Raw genomic sequence first — 11530 nt, forward strand, 5'->3', positions numbered from 1 at the left:
CGCTTTTGATGGTCGTTATTTCTGGAAAGAAATACATCTTCTCCGGGGGTTACAAATGGGTGTGTCGAATGGCTTTACCTTGTTTGTTGATTTTAGTTGCCCGTCATTTTTTCTCCATTATGCATCGTTTCTCTCAATCTATATCGCCAATATTGGGTTGAACTAGTGTTGTATTAAATGTGCATTGTTGCCCAGTTCCGTATAACAGCGTATCTGTGTTTGCCGTCAATTTTACATGACCCAAGTACAATGCGTTTCACGTAAACCCTAAGTGATTTTCACGTCTGAAAAAATAAATGAGTGACACTTAATATGGCGCTAGCTCAGTGGGCATATTTTAGGTGTTACTTTTTTGTGGGTCAATTTAATGTGGTAAGTTTAATGAATCAAACATTTACATAGAGAATATTTAAGCCTTTTTCTTTTTTTTTGTATGACAGCATCATTCATGGTGTAAGATCAAATGCAGGATAGGCATTTGTATTACATGTATGTTTTCCCGTTTCCGATCCTTGGCCCGATCGAATCTAATTTCAATATGTTTTTGTTGCCGATGTATATGTTTTATGGCAAAATAAAGGCATATGCATAAAATAATACTAGATCTTTGCCTAATGCCTAAATCAAGAATACATTTTATTCAAATCGTAGCATAATTAACATCATTAGAAACCACCATGAGCTGTACTGAAAGAATCACGTAACTTCTATGTGATAATCCAGTGACGTTGAAGCTCACTGAAATGAGTGCTTCCATATGAGAATCACGTAAAGTTTACGTGAAAAGTGCTATGGAAAAAATCTTTGTATGTTTTCACGTAGCATTAACATGAAGATTATTTTGAGTGTAAACGAATGTAGCCTCAATTAGGTTTTGCACCGTCGGGGTTAACCTCAATCTGATGACAGTTCAGTGGTACTGTTTACGTGGACTTAGTCGTTTTTTTCTTGGGTAGATTTTCTCGATGATTTTTCAGACTGCAGTGAGATGTAAACCACACTTCTGCATTGTCCACGAGCAACATCCTTTCACCGCGCTGTTCCTCGACAATTTTCAAGTTAAAATTCGGAAATTTTAGAATTTGTTTTTTCGACAAAACGACTAAGTGCTTGTAAACAGTACCACTGAACTGTCAAAAAGGTTCAGCCTATTAACACTGAGTTCATTTGTGACGTCACGCTGCAGAACCTAATAGACGAGTGCACGGATGGATTTAAGTTCACTCACTCGACAAAAAGTGACACAACAGCGGGGCCCTGTTTACTAAAAATGAACACATGAATAATACTCACGTAACATTTGAAACGGGTCTATCAACTTATGTGCACAAAACTTGTTAAGCCTTTTTCGCGCGAACCGAATACGCTCACGCAAAATAACAACACCATCGGGCAGATGAAATTCTCCCCATCCCGATAGTGCTCTTGGTTTGCGTGGGCGTGCTTCGGTTCTCGTGAAAACGATCCAGCAAATTATTTACAAAAGTTGATAGGCCCTTTTCAAACAGTCCGTGAGCATTTTTCATGTGTTCATTTTTAAAAACAGGGCCCCGCTGTTGTGTCACTTTTTGTCGAGTGAGTGAACTAAAATCCATCCGTGCACTCGTCACACGTCATGAATGAACGCGATGAACCCGCATTCATCAGTTTGACATCCAGTGGTGGTTTGTTTACCTATGCTTTTTAGGCTATTCAAGTGGATTTTAGGTTTTAAATATAAAGAACTAAAACATATGATATCCGACTATGTTCCTTTGAAAAATATTGCACTCCAAAAAATCTAAAAAAGAAACATTTAATTTTAATTAAATTTTTTGAATTTTTCCTAAGTCCATGTAAACAAACCACTGCCAGATGTCAAAAAATGTGAGGTTAAACCGACGGTGCAGCCACTTGCAGCTCTCTATGATGGTTTGAAAAAAAAACAAACTATCATTGGGGTTGCATTTAGCCTGTCGATTTTGAAAAACAAATAAATTAATAAATGTACTAGCTGACCCATCTTGCCCCTCCTTACCCTATTAGGAACGGCAACAAGAACGTGTTATGTAGTTTTTGTAAACTTCAACGGTCTCATCAGTCGGTGCGATTTGTAGAAGATGAAAACCCTTCACATAATTCTACTGGATTCGATTTTAAGCGTCTGGGACATCCAAACAACGTCAGTGAGTCAGAAGAGGATTTGGATTGCATGTCCATTACAGCTGGAGTGCAGGTAAATGAACCAGTTTTTATTCAAACTAAAATAAATGGGATAAGGTTTAATCACTCCGGTGGCACAAAAGAGATCCAAGAACATTTTGCTTGAAGCCAAGGGGTAAGTCACTCAGCACGTTATGCCGAAATTAGATTCGGCACTGCTTGGGCACATCCATCGGCAGACCTTCGGCACAATCTCGTACACACAAAGAACAAAAATTGTTCCTATAAAAATAATGAAATTTCAATTTAAAAGTTTCTCCAATTTCGTAGTTTTAACAACGAAAATATTCAAAATCAAAACATTTTTTTCGGATTAAAAGTGTTTCTTTCAATTTCAACTTGTAATTTCAAAAGTTAATTTTTTTTAAATAAAAGTCGCAGATCTTTCAAAACTTCCTCGTCATTGCGAAGATTTTGGCATCACTTGACCTTCGTTTGCCGCTTAATTTGAAAGCGTGAAAAATAAACCATATTGCTGTGTTTTCTACGTTTTCACATTACTCTCCCGTCGGTATCTCTTTCGAACTGGAATCGGTTCCCAAAAAGTGGTACGCCACCGCTAATTCATTTTCATCGGATTGCAGGTGATCGTCAAAGCAGCCAACGGAGGGAAGCAATGTTAGATGAAACATAAACTCTATCATAACATGGAGACAATGATGGCGTGCTGGAATTGACGGTAATTTGGTATAATTTTCAATGAATTTCCGATTGTTCTAATTGAGATGTTTTAATTTTCAGCAGCCTCAGTCTTGCCGGAAAGGAAGGTTAGGGTACGGCCAGGGTAGACGCGATTCGCGACGCGACGCGACCAATTCAAAAGAACCTTATTATTTATTATTATTCGTTGCGTGAGTCGCAACGCATCGCGTCGCGTGTTGCGTCTACCCTGGCCACGGCCTTACTCCCACCTCGACTCCCACCCCCATCAAGATGCCACTTTCATTCAAGTACCCCCACACCGAGTCCGTCAGGAGTAAATTATTCCAGCTTTCATCAACAATCTTTAAAATAATACAATTCATACTGTAAAAGCATCGGGAGCGTCACTTCTGCTGCTTTGTAATGGACAATATAATTATTATAAAAAATAAATTAGAATAAAAGGAATGTCCCTGGTTATTTCTTTTAAAAAATAAAAGTAATGATTTAAATTTTATTCAAATTTAAGATAAAAACGTATGTAATTGCGATTAAAATGCTTATCATTTGAATTAAAATTTGTTATACGTCAATTTAAAAACTATAGGTTTTCAGTTTGACAGTTCTACAATTCGATTTGAAAGTTTCAACTTTTAAAAGTAGAAAGAGAGCTACTTTTGAATTGACAGTTAGGGGACTTTAGTTTTGAATGCTAAATACTTTCTACCAAAAAGAACCAACGCTAACTTTTAATTTTACCAATGGTTTTTTTAAATTTATTAACGATTATTTTTTGTGTGTAGGCATTGGATTGTTGCAAATAAAATGGGAGCACTGCTGGACAACTGTCATTGAAGTTGTTCACAACATTACGTGCTGTTTGACTGTATGTTCAGGAACATCCTTTAGTTGAATTTACAAAAGGAACTCAGACCAGCAGTTCCTTTATAGATCTAAATACGAAATTTAGGTTCTAGAGTGAGCTCAAGAGAACTTAATCAGACCCCATTAGTACCTTTAATTCAAAGAATACTGCAACTCACACTAAACAAACTACCGAAGTCATATTCATCATCCTCTATTATAGTCGGTCTCCAACCTGGTAGTTTCATAGGAGTGTGAGATATTTCATAGAAGTCCTAGGAATTTGATAGTATATTATAGAACTTCATGAAAAGGCATGGATCTTCACAGAATTGCATGAAAGCGCTTGCATCTTTTATCATTTATTGGATGTTTTCTCATGAAAACAGGTTGCTCAGAAGATGTTTCAAGGACCATCAGGTGATCAGCGATCTCCATAAATAATCAACAATCAAAATTACATCCCTAAGATATTTTCTCATATGATACCAAGCGAATTAGACATTATTTCAGGCATAACATTTGATAACGGCAAAAAGCATTTGTAAAAAAACTTTCTAAGGCCCTTACACGCGAACCAAAGTACGCCCACCCAAACCAATACCACTTTCGGAAAGGTGATAGTTGCCCCTATCCGATGGTGTTATAATATTATGTTCAAGTTTTCAGGTTGTTTAGGTACTCCCTGGGCATTGGCATAACCCGAGGCATAACACCCCTCACCATCCCTCTCCAAATGGGGAGTTTGGTAAAGAGAGATGAAAAAACCGATTTGTACCTTCCTTTAAAGTTGTCCTAGCTCACTATTCTACTATAAATATACAATTTTCACACTGCCGTACTCTAACGGAACTATCAACCCTATTCTTTCATCTACTCCATCTATCGTATAAAAATTACCACTACAGTCTGTTATTTGAAAGTTAGCATCTTCAACTATGTAATCGTGCAATCTTATCACACTTTTTAATAAGTGAAAACCAGAGTGAAAACGCGCTAATGTGTCCAGTTTGGTGAGAAATGCGCAACATAATGTTACATTGTAACATGCAGTTGTAAACGAGTGTACACGAAACGAAAATCAATTATTTTATTCATGTGTTTAACTTATACATTTTTGCCAAAACTCAGCCTTATACATTCCATAAGACAAACCACATAGGTCCTATAAGACCGCATAAAAGGTATGTGTGACCGCTTATACATTTTATTTGACACATGATCTTCATTAGCTTTTTGCAAGGCGTCTGCTTATTAGTTGACTTATACATTTTATGAATAATCAGCCATAGAAATTTGCCAAAATGTATAAGGAGATTTCTATCCGTGTAGTTTAACGGTTGAACCATAGAGGTAACGGTACGTTAATCGTTTGCTTGGGACCAATAGGCTAGTCAAGTAGTGAGCCAATTTAAAATCGTTAGTTTCGTATTGATTGTTGGTTGAACTACAGCAGGACGGATAAAACGTATGAACAAGTGATTTGACATCGTAAAACCCCTTGGCTCCCAATAAGATTCCCATGGAATGAAATGGAAGCTTCCCTTATGAAAAATACTATACTCGCATCACCGTTTTGACAGTACTCTTGAACAGCTGATTCATTCTTTCGCTTTTGTTTACCTGCGTGTTTTTTTTTTCTAATCACATCGCAAAAGTAGTTCCCGTATATTTTTTTTCAGTTTATTATCAGACAACTCAATCAAGTTCAAGGAATATTCGCCCATAAATCAATCGTCATGAGTGCCGTGGAAGTGGAAAACAAACCGGCGGACGCTCCGGAACACTGCCCGGGAACGGAGAGTGAAAACGCGGGTAAGGCATCCGCCTGTGCCGGATGCCCTAATCAGCAGATATGTTCCACTGGTCCGAAAGGTCCGGACCCGTCGATTGCACTGGTAAAGGAAAAGCTAAAGGAAGTGCGCAATAAGATTCTCGTGCTGTCCGGAAAGGGTGGCGTCGGGAAGAGCACAGTGACGGCCCTGCTGAGCCGAGCGATGGCGCAGTTGAATCCGGAAAAGAACTACGGCGTGCTGGATGTGGATATTTGCGGGCCCTCGCAGCCGCGAGTATTGGGCGTGCTGGGGGAGCAGGTGCATCAGTCCGGATCCGGTTGGTCACCGGTGTACGTGGAAGATAATTTGAGTTTGATGTCGATTGGATTCTTGCTGGGCAGTCCGGATGATGCGATTATTTGGCGTGGGCCAAAGAAGAACGGGATGATTCGGCAGTTTTTGACCGAGGTGGATTGGGGACAGTTGGATTATCTGGTGCTGGATACACCTCCGGGGACATCCGATGAGCACCTTTCGGCCGCAACGTTTTTGAAGGAGACCGAAGGGAATTGGGGTGCGGTGCTGGTGACGACACCGCAGGAAGTGGCATTGCTGGACGTCCGGAAGGAGATTACTTTCTGTAAGAAAATGGGGATTCCGGTTGTCGGGGTGGTGGAAAATATGTCGGTATTTGTGTGTCCCAAGTGTACGACTGAATCGGATATTTTTCCGGCCAAGACCGGCGGAGCGGAGAAGATGTGCCAGGAGATGGAAGTGTCCTACTTGGGCAAGCTGCCTCTGGATCCGAGATTGGCGAAATGCTGTGACGAAGGGAAAGATTTCATAACGGAACATTCCAACAGCCCGACGGTGATCGCCCTGAACCAGATCGTTGCTAAAGTGCAGGAGTTCTTCGACAAATAAGTCCATAAGTTTTTCACTTTTATGTTTAGCCTTATAAATTTCCATGTAACTACATGTTTTTTTTTTGAAACGGTTTCGATTTCCTCGCTTCTAAAACTACCGAAGTCCATTTGTATCAATTTCCACCCACCCACCGGGACATCACCCCGTTGACCCCAAATCAGTTTACGCTATGATAACTCTATTTTCACTCCAATCTAGGATTGGCTCATATCCGTTTCCGGTCCGTACGATTCCGAACCGTATATCCGAAATGTATCAAAATTGTTCAACAACATCGTTCTCGTTTGCTAGCCGCACCCCACCCCTTCTTGATTCGGTCAATGGTAGAGCAGATTGCTACTGTATGTACTCGTCGCTGTTTGCTGTGCAACATAGCAGTGGAAGGGTCCCGGTCCACCCCAATCGCTTATCTACTTCCGGACGTTGGTACGATATGCCTCCCCCTTCCTTTTTTTGTTTGTGATTTCATCCTGTCCGGGAGCCAAAAACTTTATCTTTTTACCCATATATTCAAATTAAGAGCCCCACTGATGGCCTGCCGTATTTGACTGCGAGGAATTTTATCGAGCGAAAAAGTGAAGACGATTTCCATAAAATAGTTGAGTAAGAGATTGATTTTTCAATCACCACCACCATCCGCACGATTACAGCGATTTAGGAAATCAATTTCCAGAAAACGATTGCATCGTTTTCGGCGAATTAGCAGTGAGCGTTGTTATCGTGGTTTAATGGTCTTTTAAAAGAAGCAGAATAAGGCATTCTACGGAAACCGGGTTTGAAATGATCATGCTGAACAATTAAAATCCCACATCAACAAACAGTGAGGTAATCCCTGCATTGATCCTGTTAAATTATTGGTTTTAAGGTGGACTAATCCCTACATGAGGAGAAAACGTTTGGCGCGGTGACATTGAAGTGTGTACGAATAATGAGAAATAACCCACGTTGAGGAAGGCGGAAGAATCGTCCGTAACGCTCCCACAAATTTGAATAGTTTTATTCTCATTCGTTTTTTAAGATGTGGGAAGGACGACGAATGCCGTATAAAAGTTGGGCAAGGATCTTAAGGCTCTGAACCATTTGGTGGATTATTTTAACTTTTGGTTAAAATTTGACAGATGGAAAGTTATCGATTAACCCTGCTATCCGAGCATGGTTATTTCTGACAGACAAGAAGTTAAATTTTGACAACCGTGGCTCGAAAACCGGTCGATCGACAGCACAGGGATTTTCGAACATAGAAAATAACTTTCGAAATGTCACTTTTAACCACGAGTTAAATTTAACTCGGCAAATGGTTCACAGCCTAAGGTAGGTGATGGTAATCCTCAAAAGGGACTGTGTTGTAAGTGAAGCTCGAAATTCAATTACAGACTCGAATAGAAAACAATTTTTATTTCAGATCCGGACTTCTTACATGGAAACTTTGGACGGCTTCGTAAGAAGGTTCCAAAAATTTCGAATTTCATATCCCGGTGCATTCGGTTGACCTTGAACATTTTAGCGAGTCTCATAATGTCGATCTTCAATTTTTATTCTATGCCTGAGATCTTACAAAAAATAAGTTTGACACGAATATTTTTACAAGTTTTAAAATATTGAAACATATTCTTAAGTCACTATTTTTTTTTAGATTTTAGTGAATTTCTCCTGAAAATTTCGCAGGAATTCTCAACAGCGTTCTTGAAGTGTTCTGGCAAAATTCCCTCCAAATTCTCCCCTAAAATTCCCTTGATATGCTCCTAGAAGTTCTTTGATAAAAGGGCCCTCGGTGGCTCCGACAGCGGCCATAATTGAAGGGGTTAAAAGGAAAGGGGTGTAAGTGACTTCTAGCATCCAGAATGGCACACGAACCAAGGAATATGTTTGCAGCTGAATTATTAACGAAAGAAATTGCCGATGAAGAGAATCAATCAAAGTCACTTACATCCCTTTCCTTCTAATTTTGTTTTCAACCCGTTTTAGTTTTTGTTATTTTTTCTATAATCCTCATTGATGAGAGTAATGAAGAGTAAAACGCAGTACAGACTGGAGAGTTATAACATGTTATAACGGTTGTCAAATAAGTGCAACACAGAAACCACCATCAAGATAGCGCTATAACATGTTATAACTCTGTAGTCTGAACGTACTATAATGAATTTTGGTTGGACCTATTTATGTCATTTTCACACTGCGTCTAAATGTATGCCGTGTTTTTTTCTTTGAATACAACATATGGACATGACAAATTTGTGTTTGGTGAAAAAGTGTATCTTTCTAGTTTCTAATAATACTAATAAGTTTTTATTCAGAAATGAAGTTGAATCATGGTTGGAATTAAAAATGCATCATGGTTGGACCTATTATATAAAGTGTATGTGCATGTGTACGCTTGGGAAGCCTGGAGAGCTGAGTGTCATAAACCAATCGACTCAATTTGACGACATCAGAAAAATGCCTACGTATACGCGTGTTTTTTTTTGGCAAGGAGGAAACCTTCCTAAAGGTGGCACGGTGTGTGGGATCCTTCTTGGACGCCTTGCCCTATTCCCTCGGAACCACTAGTCCTATTACTTCGGAGGGGACTGTGCATTACGCACCTTACTTTACCTCAAGTAACTGGCGCTTACAGTTCGCTGATCATCTCTCCAATTTGTGAGTCATATAGCTCCGAGCGTAGTCGCGTTCTACTCGACTAACCCCAGGCGATGGAATCAGGCAACGCCGACGGAGAGTTCTCCCGGCTCCGTCTTTCACTTCGCACTTGTGTGAGCACATTACTACTTTCTAGCTGGTCTTCTCGCCATTTCACTGAAGCGCTGACATGATCTGCGTTACTGTTCTGCTGACGGCGTTAAAGGTGCCCTCCTCTCGACACATTTCTTCGACGACATTCTCCTAAGGACGAGCATCTCCTCTCGCACAGCATCAAATTTAGGACATTCAAAGACCATGTGCTCTGGTGATTCTTCCACATTTCCACACTCCGGACAGAAGGGTGACGTTGTGTGTTCGAACCGATGCAACGGAAGAAAAACTCCCACAACCGGCTGGATTTGACCCCTTCCCAGACGCACACGGGGAAAAAGTGCACGGTGAGTGTAAAATATGCCTCACTCTGGATAGCCCGACTAATACAGCGTTTGTTACTGTCTTCCGATAGATCGGTGGAAGATAATTTGCACCGCATCCACCTTCACGCCGTCTGAGGATGCAAAACGAACCAGAGAGGGGCACACAAGGCAAATCGTTCTAGCTCCGAACAGATTTGGCACCAAGAAAGGCCTTCGAAAGAGGTAGGCCGTTAAATTTCGTGTGAGATGAGCCTAAACCTAACCCTATAGTTTGCCGCAGGGCCTTTCTTCTTGATTTTCATCTTTCCGTTTAGTGCGGCGGTGTCCGGTGTGCGACGCGAGGGACGAAAAGCAGTGCGAGACCGTCTGCGGGCACGGTCAACATCCGGGCAGTTGCTAGCCGACCGGGAGAGGATCGGGGAAACCTTCAGACTGATACGACCACCCACTAAACAAGCTGGCACACCAGTAACGGAAGGAGGAGCTGAAACGATTGTGCATACGAGCAAGGACAGGAGTCGAGGGTCAACCTTTCGGCCAGTCGGGATCGATACGAGTGTCCTGGTTGACGATCGAAGAGAGACGCCATACGTTCGACATCCAAGTCAGGCGGTGACGGGCCGGTCGACAGAGTAGCTCAAGGAGCGGTCAGCGACGGCCGAAGCAGGCAGCGGTGTATAGGCGTAGGCAATCCGGCTGTGCTATCTGAGTGAGGATCAGACGTCGAAACGGCTACCAACGATAGCAGAAGCAGTAGGCGGAAAACTCGAGCGCATACGCCCGGGTTGTTAAAGATCACCGGACGGGCGCTCCGCTCGGTCGGGCTATTGCGTGTTCGCATGAAGGGACAAGTACGCGATGCGCCTCCACGTCCGACGACAGAATGCATGCCTCCGAACGACATCGATAGCACCGGTGCACCCATAAGCAACAGCAGCCGAACAACAATGATGGGCCCATCAGTGAGTAGTGAAACTTTTATGTAAATTATCAGCAGTAGAGTAGAAAAGAAAAGTAGCAGGGAGACCTTTGAGAGTCTCACAGAGATGCCAGATCTACGGAAATCTCCGTAGATCTACGGATTTTACAAATTTTTGCGGAAATACGGATCCGTAGGCAAAATCTACGGAATTCGGTACAGTTTCTACGGATTTTTATTTCTTCAGTGTACGTTTCCCTTCAGAATCGAATTTTACAATCTGATTCTGAAGTGAACCCTACACGATTGCTTTTATTGACAATAATCGTATTGTCAATACATGCTATATTGACGTCAATATATCGAGATTGACAATATTTCTGAATTCACATCATCAATATTATTGTCAATAATTCCCCTTCGCGTCAATATATTGATGCGTGTGGGGTTTGCTTGAAGGCAAAGAAACATAAAGTAAAATACACCTCCATCAACCATTTTCTTGCTCACTTATCCGCTTTTTGAGTAAACAAACGTCAGACTGTGCGTGAAACATGGCGGTCTTCGTACTATCTCTTCACTCCGTCGAAAGTTCCCATAATATACAGTCAATCTTTGCATGAAGAGAACAATTTTCGACGGTGCCGTGTGAAGGCGAATAAAAGTCATGTCGAGACCAGTCTTGTAAGCGGTCACCGTAGTCGACACATTTTCTGTGATAATCGATTGCCTTTGCTTCCGACACTTGCAAAACAAGCTTTCAAATTACAGTACCAAACAAAAAGACCATCACGGATGTAAGTATTTTAGTTTTTCTCATAATAAGAGCTGCTGATGTTGTGCTTGTGCAAGCAACGGTGTCATAGTAATAACCTTTTTGATCAGAAATAGTTTAATTTACACCAAATTGAGGAATTAGAACGAAATTCCATATGTCATATGATAGTCATTTTATAATTTTCTTTTTGCTCGAATGTTGCTCTACCGTTTGCGTTGTGTAAGAGAGACGACGCTCTCTTTCCCGTCAGCTCGATGATGATCAGGCCTTTAACGTGTTCATCAAAAAGCACGTAATCCATAAGTCGTCGTACTTGTCCGGCTTTATAAAGGAAACTACGGTTAAAGCGTGGCTTTCTTATAAGATA

The 11530-nt window shown here is 41.1% G+C and overlaps 1 protein-coding gene across 1 annotated transcript; it reads left to right on the top strand.

Annotated features, from left to right (window-relative positions):
* The first annotated feature begins 5399 nt into the window (after window positions 1-5399).
* On the top strand, window positions 5400-6457 carry Nubp1 (NUBP iron-sulfur cluster assembly factor 1). The gene has a single exon (XM_065229487.1). The coding sequence runs from the start codon at window positions 5448-5450 to the stop codon at window positions 6405-6407; it is 960 nt and encodes a 319-aa protein (XP_065085559.1). The 5' UTR covers window positions 5400-5447; the 3' UTR covers window positions 6408-6457.
* The last annotated feature ends 5073 nt before the right edge of the window (window positions 6458-11530 follow it).

Source organism: Ochlerotatus camptorhynchus, unplaced genomic scaffold, assembly GCF_037179485.1.
Source record: "Ochlerotatus camptorhynchus isolate MF236.1 unplaced genomic scaffold, CSIRO-AGI_Acam_v1.1 ptg000314l, whole genome shotgun sequence".
In the NCBI taxonomy this organism is placed as follows: Eukaryota; Metazoa; Arthropoda; class Insecta; order Diptera; family Culicidae; genus Ochlerotatus; species Ochlerotatus camptorhynchus.

Bases quoted from the DNA above. Each gene is read 5' to 3' on its own strand.
- Nubp1 (XM_065229487.1), top strand. From the start codon at position 5,448: ATGAGTGCCGTGGAAGTGGAAAACAAACCGGCGGACGCTCCGGAACAC.